General features: G+C 39.2%; 2 protein-coding genes across 11 annotated transcripts in view; both read left to right on the top strand.

Annotated features, from left to right (window-relative positions):
• ERBIN (erbb2 interacting protein) overlaps positions 1-8,172 on the top strand; it is a 119,494-nt gene extending 111,322 nt beyond the window's left edge. For all 8 annotated transcript variants that reach the window (XM_039567821.1, XM_039567820.1, XM_010395342.4 and 5 more), the window contains 4 exons: positions 291-500; positions 1,567-1,659; positions 2,254-2,328; positions 4,972-8,172. In XM_039567821.1, the coding sequence (XP_039423755.1) occupies positions 291-500; positions 1,567-1,659; positions 2,254-2,328; positions 4,972-5,079 (486 nt within the window). In that variant the 3' untranslated portion in view covers positions 5,080-8,172. The remainder of the gene's footprint in view (positions 1-290; positions 501-1,566; positions 1,660-2,253; positions 2,329-4,971) is intronic.
• Positions 8,173-16,355: 8,183 nt separating this feature from the next.
• Positions 16,356-19,279, top strand: part of SREK1 (splicing regulatory glutamic acid and lysine rich protein 1) — a 36,568-nt gene continuing 33,644 nt past the window's right edge. For 2 of the 3 annotated variants that reach the window (XM_039567823.1, XM_039567824.1), the window contains exon 1: positions 16,361-16,467. Coding sequence is in view for 1 of the 3 variants with exons in the window: in XM_039567822.1 (XP_039423756.1) it covers positions 16,646-16,806 (161 nt within the window). In the remaining 2 variants the exon portion in view is untranslated. Of the gene's footprint in view, positions 16,807-19,279 lie in introns of all 3 variants that reach the window. The other variant, XM_039567822.1, reaches the window with a different exon arrangement.

Raw genomic sequence — 19,279 nt, 5'->3', positions numbered from 1 at the left:
AATGTTTGGGAAAACTCAGTGAAAAAACAAGTGCTAAAAGCAAAGGCTGTCTAATCTGTACTAGTAAATTAGCATTCAAATTAAGTTTTTGTTTTTTGTATTTGTTCAGTAGATCAGAGCTGATAACTTTAAACAAAATGGATATAATTGTACATGATCCAGAAGAGTAGTTTTAGTAATGTTGCTGAAAATAAGAGCAGTCACATATGAGAAGTATTGAATTAATAAAGCAAGAATTGAGGATTGCTGCTTACAAACTGTATGACCGTGAGTATTCATGTTTTTTTCAGATGCCTTTAACAAATGGACAAATGTGCCAGCCTCAGAGACTTCAGGCAAACTACAGCCAAGTCCATCATCTCCCTCCTCAATCATCAGTTGCAAGGCATCCATCTAGAGAGCAATTAATTGATTATCTGATGTTGAAAGTTGCCCACCAACCTCCCTATACCCAGTCCCAGTGCTCTCCGAGACAAGGTCATGAGTTGGCAAAGCAAGAGGTAAGAGTAAAATCTATCTGACAGATATGACATCTGTCAGTCAGAGACAGTGAATTGTTACATTGTTTTCATTTATTATCATTTCTCTGTAGATGGTGACAGAAACAATATAGGGATTTATCTCCAGCAGATGTTATCTTAGAGCAATTCTACTCCTCAAATCACACATTCCTTCCAGTTTTGAGAGAAATATGGTAGAATTTTAACAGAATGTACCAGAAACTTAAATTTGCAAACTTTTTTTACTGAGCTAAAAGTTAATTTCTCAACTAAATTTATTTATCTCAACTCATTATTTAGCTAGTAACTGAAGAAAATGCAAAGTCACAGTACAACTTACAGTACTTTCCATCTGGCATGCTTAAAAAACCTGCAAGTCCAGAAATGCGTACCCATAAGCAAAAATCCATAAAAAAGTGTGAGCAATCTGATGCATGCCTAATAATTATCAGTTTTATTTACGATAGACAGATCTGTATATAAGAAATTCTTATACCATTTAATGTCTTTCATTGCAACAGCCTTCTTTCTATATTGAGTTTGAGAAAATCCTGATAACTAGCTTTCCTTCTGTGCTAGAATGAGAATGTCCACTTCCTGTGTAAAATAAGGATTTTTTTCAACTCTTCTAGCAAGAGAAAGAGCACAGAGAGTTGGCTATGTAGAACTTGGAGTGAAAGTAGGAATGTTTGATTTTCAAAATTTATCTAGAGGTAGCAAAAAACCAGGAAGAACAGATTCTTTCACAGGAGCATGTATATTTGCTGGGGGCATTAAAGTAACCTACGTAATATCAAAATATCTCTGAATTTAAAGCCCATGTGGATTATGATTATAATAATAGTGGTATTGGAGTAAAACTTAAGTTACAATGATACATGATGTTGTATTGCAGTCTTGTTCTGCATTAATTTTATGAGATATAATACTCTCTTGAACGACTTTTAAAATTTTTTATTCATTTTAAAGCTTTTGTTCACCTGAATTCCTTGGTAATAATTCCATTACAGTAGCTTTGAATGTAGAGTTTCAGCCAGTTTGTCTAATTTTGGTTGTAATTACTTAGATTCGAGTGAGAGTGGACAAGGATCCAGAACTTGGGTTTAGTATATCAGGAGGAGTTGGTGGTAGAGGAAATCCGTTCAGACCGGAAGATGATGTAAGTATTTTATACTAACACTTCTTAAAAGCCTTCTGATCAATAGTGTTTCTCATGTTCAGCAAAGGGAGAAAAGAAAGTATATATATTTCCCAAACCACTAAACTCCAGGACTGGAAGGGAGAAAACTGGACAAATGATGTGGGAAATCAAGGTTGTAGGTGGTCACAGTGGTCGCATGACAGTATAGAGGATTATTCCAGATGAGTGGTTCTTGCACAGTTCTAGTTAGCAGTTAGCAGATTTGAGATAGTGAATTATGGAGTGTACAATTAGGAATCCTCTTATAAAAGAGACAGTGATTTAGCCTACAGTTGTATTTCTGGTGGTCGATAATTCATCTTGACATATACATCTGCTAAATTAAACCAAGGTGGATTGCAATTTGCGCCTAAGCAACCCTTTAAAGACAATGCTGGATATTCAACATCAGAAAAGGAAGGCAGTCTCCAAAGCCAGAGACCTGTAGAATAGTATTGCATTCTCTTCTACTTAGGATGGAAAATTGAAAAAATGTTTTGGATTACATCTGTTTGATGCTGTCCTGTTATTCATCAATAAGTTGTAAAAATGTTTCCACCTCTGTTTTTCAAGGGCATATTTGTAACCAGAGTGCAGCCAGATGGACCTGCATCTAAGCTGTTACAGCCAGGGGATAAAATAATTCAGGTATTGTAATGACTTAATTAACTAGCCTATGTAATATACCAGTTAGTTTTCAGTTTGCACCAAAGAGCAGAATGTTTCATTTTTAGATAGATTACCTATCTTCACCAGATTTATTCTTATATTCTGGGATGAAGCTTTTCATTTTCTGCCGCCTAACATGACAGTAAGTGACACAGACTGAAGCATGGTGGATCATTTTTTCAAATTCACTTTTCCATTTTTCACACTTCTAAAGACGAAAGAGAAGTGTCAAAAGATGTAAGTTGAGATGGAACATGAGCATTTCATTAGGCTACACTATATCATTCAATTACTGCGTTTGTGGTCATTGACATGCAGTGTTGTGAACACTGTATTGTCTGAACACCAGCACTTGCCCTGGCAGCCACTCTCCACAGTTGCACTCTGCTGTCACATCCCCCTCCGTGCTGCAGCTCCTGCCAGCCTTTGCCGCCTCTCCCCCACTGGCAGGCCATACATGTGTGAGTACTGGCCAGAGCTGCCCCTTTGCTTGCTGCTGTCTGCCTGGTCACAGCGTGCACCTCCTGGCTGCCCATCTGCTCCTGGCCAGCCAAGCCAGGCATTTCAGGAGCCATGGCTTCTGGACTGCAAGCTGTGTTGTTCCTTTCTCTAGGAAGTCTGTACCTATTCAGACCTTTTCTGGATTAGGTTTTTTAGAAGTTGTCTGATGAGCTCATAAGCTGTTTGGGGTGCGGTCACGGAAATGAACAATAGGTTCATAGTGCCTTACTTTCTTAACCAAAATGGGCAAACGGGATGTTTGAACATTGTTCTAGCTAGCTACCCTTAAATTGCAGAGCTTGTTAAAAATAATTATTCACCATATCCTGAAAATGTTGGGAGTTGACTCTGCTGCATTTCAGTTTTCTAAAAACAGAACAAACAAAAAGCTCCAAACCAGACCCCCCACTCCCACTAGTATCTCAATTAAACCACAACATCCTGTGAACTGTTTTCTAAAACAAAGCCAGATTGAAAACTCAGCCTAATTCTTCAACTGAAAGATAAAGCCAAAAGGCCCACATGAAAACTGATTTGAGACTAAGTTGTTCAACTAAAAGATGGCTTGTTCTTGAGCACAGTTAATAATCCTGTGCTTGTTCCTCCTCACTGGGGTGAGAGAGGTCCTAGTTCTCTTACTGATACGGGGATGGTGTTAACCCAGCACCGAGGGTTACTAATACATAACAGGAGCAGGAAGCATGTTAAACCTTTGAAAAAACTGTTAGCACATTTTTTATGTATTTGTAAAGTGGAACATATCTGAAAGGTAACTTCAGTTTTAATGGCTTATTCCTGTCTTTATAAAAGCCATCAAATTCCTTAATGAAGTTTTTTTATGTTGGCACTGCTTGGGTTTTGCTTGTTGTTTAATAAGGAATTTGGTTTGAAAAAGAGCTAAAGGACAAGTTGCATTGGCATGCTTAGACCATCAAAAGCCACTTCATTTCTCATAACTAAGAGTATTTTTTTCTTATAAAACAGCACATTCCTTTTATCTGTGATAATTCCAGTGATGATGTAATGACAGTCCCACTCTGTCTTGTTGCCACTCAGATTTCTATGGATTTTTTTAATGAATATCGTCACTTCCAAAATGCCTTTTCTATGCTTGACTTTGCAGTGTTCTCTGTAAAACATTCAATAGGCATGCATACTATAATGCATGTCTAATACGTATATCTAATAAAAATATTCTACATGACTGCTGACTAGATAATTGCAGGTAAGACTTACGACTAGGGCTAGGACATTCTGTGCAAATTATGATTTGAAAGGGTTGTTGCCACTTTTGCTCTCTGAACAGTCTACATAAATGTTTCTCTGCATCTCTAGAAAGATTTGAATCCTTGGTTTTATAACAAGTAACAACAGCGAGTGTTCAGTGATGGCATAAGAACTGCAGCTTTCAGCTAAGGCACAGAGAGCACATCCAGTTCTCTGTCACCACATAAGTAGCTCAGGGGAAAAGGTGAGATCCACAGTGGGAAGAAATAACAGTTTAAATGAACAAATTTGTCCTTCTGCAACATTTTGCTGACCAGATTGAGCATGATCTTGCAGTAATGCACTCTGAGAAGTTGAGCTACAGGCATGTTTTCCCTGTCTTTTGTAGGCCACTTGGTCCTGCCTGTGTTTGCCAAGACAAACTTGTCCAAGAATAACATTATTGTTTAGAGTCACAGGCAAATTCAAGTTGGGGATTATCTCAGGATCTAGCACAAAAAAATGGTTCCCAGTGCCATTAATTTTTTTGTCATAGGCCTCAACAGTTTAATTTATCACAGAAGCAAGCCCTTTCTAATATTGTGATACTTAAAATAGAATGTGTAATTGGTAGTACATTTGGTGTGGCTGTATTACGGCTGATGAATTAGATGTCTGATGTTAATAGTTTAAAGTTCGATTTTCTTTTGGTTATTTGCTATATTCTTCCAAGGGTGATGGGGTAGTTTAGTTTTTTGTAGCATGCAGGTACAAATTCAAGTAATCTGGAGTGATTTATTCTCTGCATTCATATAGAAACTTCAAGGCTTAAATAAACTTACATGAAATATGAAACATCTTTTACTAACACGGAATACAAGATTGTCGTTTTCAATTTTAAATATTTCTTCTTAGGCTAATGGATACAGCTTCATCAATATTGATCATGGACAAGCAGTGTCTTTGCTAAAGACTTTTCAGAATGCAGTGGAACTCATCATTGTGCGAGAAGTTTCTTCATAAGTACTGTGGATTGTGGGGATAAACCAACAGAATTCATTGAAGGACTATGGGGAAACGGAATATTTTGCATATTTTTATACATTAAAAGAATTCAAAAAGAATTATGATCAAAATTTGTACAGGAAATACTGAACTTGTGGTTAAAGGGGAAAAAACCACTGTAGAGAACATACAGGAAATAATTTTGGAAATGCATATGGTGAATAAACTTGTTTTTAAGCATTATAGCAATCTAAGGATCACTCCTCCAAGAACAAACCTGTGTTGTTTTTTTGTACAGATGGTAGGTTTATTTTTGGATAATTCATACACATTACTAAACTTTGTGCAAGGCTTTGTGAAGCCTCAGTTGTAGCCAATGGACAGATGGCAGGGCTGTCTGTCCTGTAGCTGTTTATTGCCTTTATTTTTATTCACCAGATATTAATGTGTTACGCTGAACCACTTCTGTAGATACGAACGGGGATATGAAGTGTTGGCTTTGCTATGTGCACATTGTATAGATGAATGGGTAGATGGAAGGTGGTGCTGGTTGGACAGAATAAAGGTCAGGTGAAACAATTATCTGCTATCTAAATCTGGAATCAGGAGAGAAGAAAAAGTGTTTAGTTCTGGAGTGTACGTCTACCAATAGAAAATGCAATAAAAGCTTACGGTGTTGTTTTTTTAGGAAGACTGTAACTACAAATTTGTGATATTATACAGGATTTGTTCTTAATGTAGTCATTGAATATTAATTTGCCACATGTGATTCATGTTTAGTTGTTTTCTTGCATACATTTATTTTTTTCAACTGTACTGTGGAATTGTGCCCAGAGATTTTTCTCTGCTATGGAAATCCCCAATTTTGTGGAAATGGTGATAATTTTATCTTTATAAAAAAGACTCCATTTTAAGCTGACAGATTTTGAAAATGAAACTGAAATGGCCAGTTTTTAAGATTGTTGCCTGTAATATATATTTAAACAGACGCAAATGATGCAGGAAAGGTTACGAAAGACATCTTGATTTTGTTTGGCCTTTGCATTGCCTTGTTAATCAAAAAGGAAACCATACGTATGGAGCTAGGTAACCAAAGCAAGTTTGTGAAACTTTGAGCAGTGATGGAAAATTGCGGTGCTGAGATGGAGAACAAAGGGAGGGTATACTTACAACCCACCAGTTTGTAATGAGGTTTCTTAAAGGGCTGTTCCTACAGGTAACATTAAATGTGAACTAGACACTTCAGAGTCATTAAAGGGTTTCTAATTACATTAATGTAATAGTGATTTACCACAGGCTGCCTTTGTTCCTTATTACTGTATAAAAGGTTCAATTATGCTTCTATTAATTTTGTTTACCAGAAACATTAACTTTATCTTTCTCCTTTGTAATTGAATAGAGACTGCATAGTCTGCAGTGATAATTCATACACGGTTGTTATGGACCAGGGAAAAGTGCCATAGAAGACCGATAACTGTTTTTAATCAGGGCTAATAATTAGCCTATCATTGGAGCAATATTCAATTATTGCAGTTCATTTTTAATTACGTACACATTGGTAGTTTGAGACAGGTATAAGCGCTTTTTTCAACCCAAAAAGTAAATGCTTTTAATAAAACTAGCAAAAACACCAGCTTCCTTTAGTTTTGGGACAATGAGCTGGAAGAGAAAGGAATTATACATAGCTAGCAGTAATAAACAGGCAGTACTTTTTTAATAAGTGAACTCCAATATTATTGCACTTCTTTCAAAGATGTTAACTATTGCTTATTGTACTGTGTATAGTTCTAATAATTTTAATTGAAACCCTTTAACAACTCTTTGTATATTTTAATTCTTTTTAGTTGATTTTCAGTAATATTTACATAGAAAATGATTTTTTTGATAAATTAGCAGAAATGTGCTGTATTTTGATAAAATTCACTTATTTTCTGTGTGCTGTTAATCTCAAAGAATGAGAAACATAGCTATATAATGGCAGGCTTCAGTGTTTAGTTGTTGTTTAGTTTCTATTTTTTTATTGAAAATGCAAAATGTTCACATCACATGTTCATTACTTTTAATCATGTTATTTTTATCACACACTGCCTTTTAATGGGGATACATACAGACAAGTCCTAAATGACCTTGGTCTTCTACAAAACCTGTATCTTTGAGAAGGGAAAAGTCCAAAAAGCAGAACTGATTCTTTACTGATCTTGGACTGACTTTGTATACATTTTGCAGTACATTTAAATATATCACTGAGAAATTATACTGTATTGTATTTTGCTTTAATGGTAACAGAAGTTTTAAATGTTGTTGTGTCACTTAATTTTCAGATTTATGTATCACAGAAAAATTCTACCAAAAACTGTTCGGCTGGTAGAACTATATAAGTAGAGATTTATAGCAAGAAGTTTAGTACTTCTTGTGGAAATACTTGGCCAAAGCTTGTCTTCCGTCAGTTAGCAAATTAATCGTCTAATAAAACATGGATAATGCTGATTTTACTCACTAAATGTTTGAGTTTTCAGTGAATTGAAATGTGTTTGTTTTGTCAGTGTCAGTGTGTGAAGGTAAACATGTCAGATTAAATGATTTTGTGGGGAGTGGGAGAAGGATGTCTCCTGAACTAGTCCAGCCAGGATTCAACAGGAGGAGAGACAATATCGGCACTTTTCATTTTGAATGCATTGTAAACTACATTTTGAATAGAATAAAATCCATCAGCAGCCTAAGTTACTCAGCATGGCAATGAATTGATGCAAACTGTGTTAATTCTTTCTATTCTTAATAGTTCATTAAAGAATCAGTTCAACTGATGTAATGAAAAGATGAAGTCTCCCACGTATTTATTATGTAAATATTTTTTTTTAATTTCTTTTTTGGACAAGTTAAAAAAAAGTGTACATACTTGAAAGCATTCTATCAACACAAACACAGCAATAAGCAACACACAGAATCAAACATGCATTATTATTTTGGTCTTGTTTAGAAATACTCCCTTGTCAACAGCTATGTAATGTTTCTATTGATCAGCATTTATTCAACATTCCAAATTTTTGTATATAGTAAGACTGTTTCTGAGGTAACACATGGAGAATAGATAATAAACTAATGCTCTTTAAAGCTGTGTGAAATTGAATTATTTAAGTACTAGGAAACTCTCCATAACAGTATTTTATTTATCTACAGTTTTTGTAGACCTCAGTAGTCCATCAATATCCATTAGTAAAGTCATATTTGTGTTCCTGGCTCTGTGCATCTCAGTGTCCACGGGTCTGTTCTAGGTGATTTCATTGCAAGACTGGGTTCTTCACAACAAAGAAGTATTTTTGTGAATAACCCCATGTGGTGGGTTGTCCTTGGCTGGATGCCAGGTGCTCACCAAGCTGCTCTATCACTACTCCTTCCCCAGGTGCACAGGAGAGAAAATAAGATGGAAAACAATTTGTAGGTTGAGATAAGGCACTCTACTAAAGCGAAAGTTTCTGCACACACAAGCAAAGAGAAAATAAATAATTTTATTTTCTACTTCTTATCAGCAAGTGATGTCCAGCCACTTCTGGGAAGCAGGGCATCAGCACGGGTAGCAGTTTCTTTGGAAGGCAAACATCGTAAGAAACAAATGCCTCACCTTCAATCCTCTTCTTAGCTTTTCTATCTGGGCTGACATCATATGGTATGTAACACCCCTTTGGTCTGTTTGGATCAGCTGGCCTATTTGTGTCCCCTCCCAAGATCTTGCTCACCCCCAGCCTACTGATGGGGGGGCAGAATGTTGGGGAGACGGCGCTGGTGCTGTGCCAGTGCTGTCCAGCAGTAGCCACACAGTGGTGTGTTATCAACACCCCTGTAGCCACCAGTGCAAAGCACAGCACTGTGAGGGCTCCTGTGGGGAAATGAGCTCCACCTCAGCCAGACCCACTGCATCCCAGTCTTGCAATGAAATCAGATAGGGCAGTGAGTGGCTTCTGTCACAAAGAGAGGACTTTAGTTGCAAGTTAAGTAGATAGAGAGGGATGCCTAGGTCAATGAGTAGGATTAAAATTAAGAGTATGCTGAAAGCATTCTGAAGAGGTGTACAAGGGTAAAAAGAAATAGGTGGTAAGGAAATTAAAGAGATAGGCACACAATTTCACAGGAGAGCTAAATTCAGCTTTACATCCAGTTTTCTTGGAAATCACACAACAATGCAGTAACACAAATAGTTTAGTCTTTTTTTCCTTGTATATGTGGATTTGATATACCACTATTGCTATGTTCTACTTCTTCTACACAGAAAACTGATTCCCACTGTAAGAGGTTACAGCCCTGATGACCCTGGAGTATTGGGCCCCTTGTTATTTAGGTTTTCTGTATCTGCTCCCTACTTGGACATTATTTCATAACTCAACAGTTTGCTTTTTCATCAAGCATCTGAGAATACTGGCTGTAACTTCTGTTTTTCTGCCTGAAGGCACTTACTCAGAGAGAAAGTGTACTTTTTGGTACGGTATCCTTGCTGCCATGGATTAAATTCAATTTTGGAATGTGTACAGAAGATTCCATTGCAGCATCTAGGAGACTGCCTTGAAACAGGAGCTCTGTTACACTGTTAAAACTGCACTACAAGTAGGAGCCTTACATGCAGTGCTGGAAGCCACCAATTTCCAGCTGTTGCCTTCTACTGGTATTCCCCATGTGGTTCTGCTAGTGACAGACTGCCCAGGTCTGCATTGTGGGGCCCAAGGCTCTTGAAGCAGTAGGGTCTGAGGAGGTCCTATCTCTCCCCAAGCTGCAAAGGTTGCTGACTTCCAAAATTCTTCTCCTTAGCAGCACAGCTCTCCAACAGCAGCACAGATCCTGCACGAAAGGTCATGGGGGGGCCTACATACTCCCTCTGATCCAACAAGCCTCCTCCTAGCACCAGCTAAAGGGTGGGAGCATCACCCATTCCAAGCAGGGGCAGCTGCAACAAAGGCTCCAGGCACCCTGCGTCAAGAGCTGCTGACCACACTCGCTACAAGCCAGAGCTTCCCAAGGCCCACAGCCCTGTGGCCCCCCTTGGCTTGTACCTGACACCTCCTTGCAGTTCAGACCCTCTTCTCTGTGGCATTCCCTGATTTCCAGCTCTTTGCCTTCTTATGTTTGCTTTTCCTGAATACTGTCTATGAGAATGTGACTTGTATTTCAATTCTATTTGAAGTATTTGAACTATTGCTTTGTGTTGGGGATAAGCATTAAGTATGGTAAAAGTAGCACCTGCTTGGCCTAAAGGAAAACATGAAATGAGCACTAAATTCAGTATTTTAAACTACATCAGAAATACTATGCGCAGAATTTTGTGCCTATCAAAGGTAATTTGCAAGTATGGATAAACATTACTGAGCTGTGAAAGATTCAGTTAACATATAGATTGTAAAGCCAGGACACTTTCAGCCCCTCATATTTATATCAATACTGATTAAGAGCTTTAGAGGTGCACTAAGAACACGCAAGAGAGCATGTGACTAGGCTGGTAAGTTTCCTGAGATGGCCAAGAAGAGTTCCTCATGAAAAGTCACATTGCTGAAGTAACAAAGCTTTTCTGCATGGCCCAAATATTAGAGCACCAGGAATTCAACTTCTTATCACAGTAGTCTGCAACATCTGTTTTAGCAGTTGCATAACACAAAGGCAGTATAGCTCTGCACTGCATCCATTTCATGAGGCATGGCTGGATGCTGCAAATGGCTGAAATGTTTATGCTTCAGTATTGTTCAAAGTAATGGAAAAAACTGTGGCAGAATATTCACTCTTGTTTGCCAGATGTGAAAATACTGATTGGGACAAACCTTTCATGGACTGTCTTCTAATAGACAAACTGGTAGCAGATGAACCAGGTGCTCTACAGAGAAATTCTCATTCATCTGCTGATGTTGATGATTTATGAAGGAAACTTTGGAGAAAGAGTGAACAACAAAAAACTAACAAAAAGGGGTAAGAGGTTTCTACTGAATTATAAGTATGCACTTAAAATACAGGATTTGAAAATATTGTGCCACAGCTCTTAACATCAATGTTTTGGCATATTTGATTGATTTTCATCTGCAAGAATTTCCACTTACAACAGAATAATCAACAACTTGTTTTGAATATGGAGAAGGTGGTTTTGCTGGGAATGTTTCCACCAAAAACTACTTCAGCTGAAAGCTGTGGCTTCACTACAGAGAAACTGAGGTTTACTAGTAAATAGTTGGCTGACATAATACTAAGTCGTGGAAAAAATGAAAGAATAATGTAAAATTGTCTCATTTGCTAACTGTCATGAGCAATGACTGACGAGGCTGGAGTTGATGCATGCAAGGGTTAGAAACCATGCTGGAAGCCTCCAAACAGATAAAACACTTGAACAATTTTTTTTTCTGCTGCATTTTAATTTTATGAAAATACACTGCGTGATTTTCTGATCCTGCAGTAAGCGATGTGTGGTGTTTTTTAATTGCAAATGTAGATAATCTATTACAGTTTTAATCATTATGTGCTTATATTTTAAGACATCTAAAGACATCAAAAAATTTTTTTAGCGTTACTATTTACCAAACTCACTTCATGTTGTAATAATGCCTATTTTATGCCACTTTCAAATAAAAGTTGGAAGTAAAACATTAATGTTTATCTGCACCAAGTTATACTGCAGTTTTCAAACTTCATCATTATAAAGGTTTTATTATATTCTTCTGCCTTGAAGAAAAGATCTTGCCCTGCTCCTACAAAATCTGGCTGGAAAGGAGAAGAAATGCACCCCAGTGAATTCCAGAATTTTCTATTCAACACCTTTGAATTACCTTGTTCAGACAGGTTTTGTTGAGATTTAAAAACAGCTTCCTCTTATGTAAAATTACACGCTGTGATTCCCAGCAGGGTAACCTCAGAGCAAAGAAAAAAGGTACTTTTTTCGCTCCAGTGGGCACTTACCCAAACAGTTCCAATTGCATGTCCTGCCACAAAAACAGCAAGTAGCAGATCTCCTAGCAGACACTGAATTTAATTAAAAAAAAAAAAAATTAAAAGCCGAGTTTTTACATTTCCTTTCCCAACACATACATTGTCACACATATGGGTATTAAAAGTTTATCATAAAACTGTTAGTTTATCTACTGATATGTAGACTTTTATATAGCTTTAAAAAAAGGGTTTTCTAAAATCCCCTTTTGAAGAAAAATGCTTCTGTAATCCAAGAAGCGTTGTCTGCAGAACAGATACTGGATTTCATAAGTGACTGAAGAAATGCTGCCCTGAAATGTAACTGGATGAAGAATCTGTTCTCACATGAAGATTCTCAAATCTTAAACCACTTTTGTGCATTTTCCCGGTCTCTCAATGGTGGAGATACTCCTCCTTTGTTAATATTTACTTGGAGATTCAGAGTTAACAACACTATCTCTGTCAGCTAACTCCCTCATCTTATTTTGAAGTAAGTTTAAAAATAATTGTAAGGCAAGAAAAAGTACTCCATCTTTGATACAAGCAATTTTATGGGGAGAAGAATGTCACTGTAAAACATTAGAGTTGCTAATATGACTCTTCTAATGGATAGTGCTATGCTAAATCCTAAATTTTTTCATGTGTTTTGCTATAAAACAGATAAAAAGCAGATGCAGAAATCTCACAGCTGTTTCAGTTTACCAATGCTAACTTTTACAGCTGACTGCCATCCAGAGGCAGGAGGTTTAAACTGGTTTCAGCTGCTTATATTGACCATGTAGCATTCATCTATTAATCTCATTATAGGCAGGATTTTAAGATTTCCAGATAAACTTTCATCTGGGGAAAACAATTACTACTCTAGAAATTTTATCTGGGAAAAATATTTTTATAATTTTTCTGGGTAGGTATATAAAATTGGTCTTATAATTTCTTTTCAAATAATTTTATATAATTTTGGGGATTACAGATATGGTGGATTGGGGATTACTACACAGATCTAAGAGTTTATTTTCTGTAAGATGTTTTTCTGTTCTACATGAGTCTTCTTTAAAAAACTCCATAAATTATACTAAGGCATACACAAAAACAAGAGCTAATAAACCTGAAAGGTGTAACAATGGGAAGGGGATGAAAGCCAGTTCTTGTACTTGGGAAGCACTGTGTATCTGCTGGAGTTTAAAATAAAGTCTGTTGTCTGTGAAATGTTATGAAGTTAACATTTTCTGGTTAGTCTGTATTTGAAAGTTAGTTTAAGTTAATCTGACGTATGAACATATGTCTGTGAAACTGGAGCCCGTGTCTGAGCAAAAACATAAAATAGGAGTATTATCAGCAGTCAGTTTGTACTGGCAGTCTACTATGAGTAGTAGGAGACTGGCATTTGAAGATTATGCCTCTTGATTAATTCACAAGAGAAAGAACATTCATGTTGTAGAAGAGAAATTGGTTTCCTGTGCTCTGCATCACTAATCTACACAAAACATTGACATTTTGGTTATACAATAAGGAAACTGGTGTAAAGTTACTATGTGTGAAAACAACTTAGGCAGCACAGGCTATACAAATATATTGGCTTTTAGTGGCATTTGAGTACTGCTTTCGAAAGGGCAGTCAGAGAAAAATACTTTAAGGGATTTGTTATGGGACAAAGTAACAAAAGTCTTGAGAAAGTCAAGATAAACAGTATTAGCTGCTCTCCCCTCATTCATGAGCCAGTCATTTCATGGCAGCAGAAGGCTACCAGGTCAGGCACAGTCTTCTCTTTATAAATCCATACTCGCAACTCCCAGTCGTCTTCTTGTCCTTAGCATGTTTTAAAATGGCTGTCAGAGGAATTTGCTCCATCACTTTCCCAGGGATTGAGGTGAGGCTGATTTGCCTCTAATTTTACCAATGCTCCTTCTTCCCATCTGGAATCTAGGGCTGACACCTCCCTCCCCAAACATTATGACTTTGAAAGATCATTAGAGGTGGTCTCACAGGACACTGGCTAGATTCCTGAACATTCAAAGGAACATCCCAACATCCCATCCTGTAATCTTGTGTGTGAACAATTCCTTTCACCTGGTTCTCCTCAGCCATGGGTACATCTTTGCTCGAGCTTTCTCGTTAGTCTCAAGGGCTTTAGATTTCCAGAGGCAAGTTTTACCAGTGCCACAGGAGTGGTTGAACCGGAAATTAAATTTTACTTCTCATCAATTGCTTAAAACTTAGAACTATTTGATTTTTATCAAATAATTTTTAGCTCTGTGGCTAACATTCTTTTTGAAGTCTTTAAGGTTCCATTTAAAGAACGCTAATGAAAGCTTTCTAATGCTTCTTTTACCTCACATGATTTCAGTTCCCTCCCCTTGCACGCTCAGCAAGTCCACCTCTATCAGACCACCTACTGTCTACTTAAAAGGTGACTTCTTGTAATGAAAAAGACTTTTCTCCGGATCCTCTAAAACAGCATTTACTGTAACTTCCTTCGGAATTGCCAATATTCTTCTACTGGTACTTGCAATTAACATTTCCCAGTAAATGCTTTTTAATCCTCATGGGAAGATCACAAATTGGTTAATAGTCACTCTTAACAACTTCACTGCTTTACATGCAGGTAACCTGGAATTTCAGTTTACCTCTAAAAAGCCTGCAGAATGCCTTTGCTAGTTAACCTGACAAGCAAGGTGAAAGAATTTATTTACTGAAGCTTTACTTACATGCACAAATACAGTCACTAACAAGTAAAAACAGGTGAGCAAAATTGAAACTTGTACACATATTAATTTACTTAGATCACAGACAAAGTTTTCTCTAGACCTACAGCAGTGTGTAAGACGCAGGTCTGTTAGCCATTGATTAGAGAGAGGATGTTAGGGCACTGCTTGTATGATTCCCTTTCTGCATGTCTACCCTTTTTATTTAACTTTTTCTTTCAAAGTAGCTTGGGGGGGTGGTGGGGGGGGTGGTTTATTATATGAAAGGCAGTGCTCTTTAGCCCTTTAAATTTTGAATGGTTTGACTAAAATAGTAATTGTCTGCTTCCAGCCTTTTAGTGGCAGCATGTGTGACCCAAAGCTTTCAGCATTAGATTTTTGGGGGTCTGGGATTGGTTTAATTTTTTTGCCCTATTCTTCCTGAAATAGAAATTCATTTATTTTCCAAGCTAATTTTGTACTCTGGCAGGGACTGACAATTACAAAATTTAAACTGTTTTTGCTTGCTTTATTTTTGGAGAGCAAACCAGTAGTTCAGAATTTCACATGTTACAAGCTTTACCTGAAGAAGGGTATCCCAGTCAGTTCTGACATCACAAGGCTTTTCTTTGTGAATTTCAGAGTTCATTTTTAATTCGGACCCTCCACTGAGAGATGCAAGGAGAAAGGATAAAAATATTCAAAGCAGCAATAGCTTCTACATCTCTGCTAACCATCTTTGGATAAGATGTACTAGTGAAAACATAAGAAAACTTTAGGTAAGGTTCCTATTATAGAATAATAATATCAGTTTCATTTTCCACAATATACAACAAAATATCTGGAAGCTTCTCTCAAGATAATTAGAGGCTACCAGAATGGCTGAAAGGATTTAAGTCTTGTACTTTTGGAATATGGATTTCATTTAGAAAGAGAGAATGAGTGCACTGATAACAATTTTGAAATAAGTCCTATCTGAAACATATTCATGAACGTTATTAAATAAAATACATCTCTGACAATTGCTTGGAATTACACTTCTGTAATGTACTGAGCATTAATAAAGGAAGCACTACCCAGACTTATCTATGGAGATTCTGTAACAATTGACCTACTTGCTCAGGGAACTGTCACAAATTTGCACTGTTTTTCATCCCAGATAGCTTCAAAAATACTTAAATCTCTTCTCAGCTCATGCTCGGGGAATGGAAAGTCTTATGAACAGCCTGAAGCCTTAAACCTTTCAGTGCCAAGATGCACACCTGTTATCACTAGAGAAGACTGCAGTTTGATCCTTAATAGTGATCACCCACACACGAAGCGCTCAGCCTCATTTTCTCCAGCCAATATAATTTCTAAGGAGAACTTGAACTACAACTGCAGGCAACATCAGTTTCATTGGGATAGATTTGCAGTCAATTTGTAACAGAACCATTTACAACCCGTTCTATTACAAGCCCTTCCTGCTTAGACATAGGCTGTGTTCAAAGGCTTATTCCCTAGGGTGATTAAACTTTTACTGAACTTGGCCACCAAACGCGCATTTAAACGGGAAATCTCATTTCTCTCCGCGGCCTCGCCCCTGAAGGGCCCGAGCCGCCCACAGGCTCGCCAGGGCCGCCGCGCGCGCGCAACAGCGAGCGGCAGGGACAGCCCCCCACGGCTCGCGCCTCTTCCTGGGCGGGGCCTGGGTCCCGCGCCGGTCCCGCCCTATGCCAGGCGGCCCGGCCGGCTCCATATGAGGCGGCTCCTGGGGAAGCGGCTCCTGGGGAAGCGAGCGATCTCCACGCCGCGGGTGAGCCCGAGGCCCCGCCGGCAGGGGCCGCCCGCCCATCCGAGACCTCTTCTGGGAGCAGTCGAGTGCGCTGCTAGAGCGCCCGCCCGCGGGGCCCCTCCGGCCGGTGGCGCGCGCCCTTCTCGGTGGGCGGGCCTGCACCCCCGGGTGCGCGCGGTAAGGCCGGGCAGGCGCAGCCATGATGAACAGCAGCGGGATCGGAGTCCCGTTGGGCTTCCCCCTGGGCCCCACGTCCGTCATCCAGGTCACGAACCTCTCCTCGGCCGTGACCAGCGAGCAGATGCGGACGCTCTTCGGCTTCCTGGGTGATATCGAGGAGTTGCGTCTCTATCCCCCGGAGTAAGTGGGGCCCGTGCCACCCTCCGCAGCGCCGGAGACTAGGGATGAAGAAGAGGCGCGGAAGGGCCGGGGGTGGCGGGAAGGGCAGAGGCAGGAGGCCAGACACGCCATTTTGAGTGCGGGCACTCGGCGGGCGTCACGTGGTCCCTCCCCTTTGTATGGTCGGAGCGGCGGGGAAGGCGCTGCGCCCGCACTTAAGATGGCGGCGCCGGCCCTGTTCCCCCTTTCCTGAAAACCCGCTTTCTCTGGCCTACCTCTCTCCTCTCCTAGTCTCGGTGCGGGCGAGCTAGACCGGGGAGTCCCAGGCCCGCCTTCGCCTGACTGCCTTTATTCTATTTCATTTTTCCCCCTTCTGTTCGAAAGGCATAGTGCTTTGAAAAGGCGCCGTTCGAACAGAAGCCAAAGTAGCTGAGGTTATGCAGATGGGAGGAACCTGCCCTGCCTTGTGCGCTGAGTTGCCCCCAGTAAGACTTAAGCAGTAAATTAATCACGGACGTCACAACTGTCCCTAAATTATAACGGTTCGCGTGGTGTCAGCGGCGTGCGAGGGGTGCGATCGGCTGGGAGATGCTGGGGCTCTCAAAATAACAATGTTGCCTCTCACGAGAACACGCTGGTCAGCAGAAAAGGGGGTGTAAATGAAACACGTTCTCTCAAGCCAGCAGTTGTACTGGGAAGTGAATAACGAATGTGCCCTTTCAAATCTTGTATTTTCTTAGAAAAATTAAATCGGACTATTGGAAAGGAGAGGGCATTATTAGCATCGCAATACATGAACTTTAATACAAAGATGTTCAGGCCAACAAAACTTCGATTTGCAAAAGAGAATAGCAAAAAGTTGGTATTCACCGGTTTTTATGTAGCTGCATTACATCAGAATATGTTTGAATACTAGCCATTCAGAAAAAAAAGTATTTCATATGTAAAGATACACTTAAAACAGCCTTACTGATAGCTATGTGGTGGATTTTTATACAGTTTTCTAGGGCTTTGTCCTGGACTTGTTCCGTAGTTGATTCTTTGTGCTTTGGGTTTTCTCTTGACTGAATACATTTTTTTGTTACAGCTGTTGTTTTTATCTTTCACTAGGCTATATAACAGGTTTTAAGGGAAATGGGGACTTTATTGACATTCATACACAGATAATGTTTGTGCTAGTGTGTACAAATTTGCCAGAGTGTATATACACATAAAATACTAAAATCCAGTACCATAGTAGGGATTCACTTGGGAAGTCAAGGTCATAATGCTGATGAATTCAGTTTTCAGACATAGGGTGCAGGATTGCGATTGCTTGTTGTAACTCTTGGTTTTATTTACAGTTATTTATGCACAAATGTTAGAAGTATGGATTTCCTTGCCTCATACTTCTGGACACTTGAACTGACTTCTAAATTGTTACCTTGGGAGAAAATTAAGTATTTACTCTAATGCCCTTCCTTAGAAACAAAAAAAGAAATGCCTCCTGTTGACTTTCTGAAAATGTATTTAAATAACATTGTGATGAATTCAGAAAACAGTATTTCATTGGCAAGTGGATGGGAAGCAAAGGTGTCCCAAAGAAAACATATATCACTATCAGTTTGAAGTACAGTTAAAATCTGAAGCTGGTTTCCATGATGTGACAGGTCTTTTGCCTTGGGTATGTACTTCAGTATGCTAGCCACCGACACAACAGCTTGGTGGTGTTTTCCAGTTTAGCAAGACACCAGTGACACCTGAAGTTGTATTCTGGGTCCCAGACATGCTTTTGTGATACACTTATCGCCCGGTTGAAGTCTGCCTTTCAGAGTAGTCTTCAAAATTACATGTGTAGCGATGAGCCTTCAAATGTGGCCTTAAGAGGATTTTTGAACAGTTAAATGCTGAAAAACTTACTGAGCAACAATTGGGTTTTTGCAGAATGAGTTGTTTGAAAGCAGGAAGTCACAAACTGTCTCTATTAGGTTTGGAAAGACCTGCTGTGTAACAGTGCTTGCTTCTGAATAGTCTGGAGTGGTCTTGGAAGCTAGAACACTGTTTGAGAATAAACTTTTAGTTTAAACAAAAGTTGGGTGATGGGCTGATTGGTCACAACCCTCCTGTAGTCAAGGGCAAGACTGGATTGGCCACTGTGTTCTGCCACCAGGAAGCTCCGCTCTGGTTGCAACCCAGTAGGCGTCGAGAGGCAGAGACGCGTGCCATACCAGACCTTGGCGGTGAGGTTTGGAGCCTAACGGTGTTCTGGTTCATGAACCAGAGTATTTGGGCAAAGCCAAGTTTAGCATTGAGGGGTGCCATGCAAATCACTCTCACTTGTATACCTTACCCATTCTGACACAGGTGGATGGGCCACCTTCACTTAACTGAGAAAAGGGACATCTCATCTGAGACAAAGACTCGTCATCTGTATGGTCTAGTAAATAGACATTGTTATATCCTGCAGTGACAGCAATGTAGGTGAGGCCTTTGAGGCAAAACACACACAACCTTA

This window comes from Corvus cornix, chromosome Z, assembly GCF_000738735.6.
Source record: "Corvus cornix cornix isolate S_Up_H32 chromosome Z, ASM73873v5, whole genome shotgun sequence".
NCBI classification, from domain to species: domain Eukaryota; kingdom Metazoa; phylum Chordata; class Aves; order Passeriformes; family Corvidae; genus Corvus; species Corvus cornix.
The sequence above is the reverse complement of the archived record's forward strand: the minus strand, read 5'-3'. Positions and strand labels throughout refer to the sequence as shown.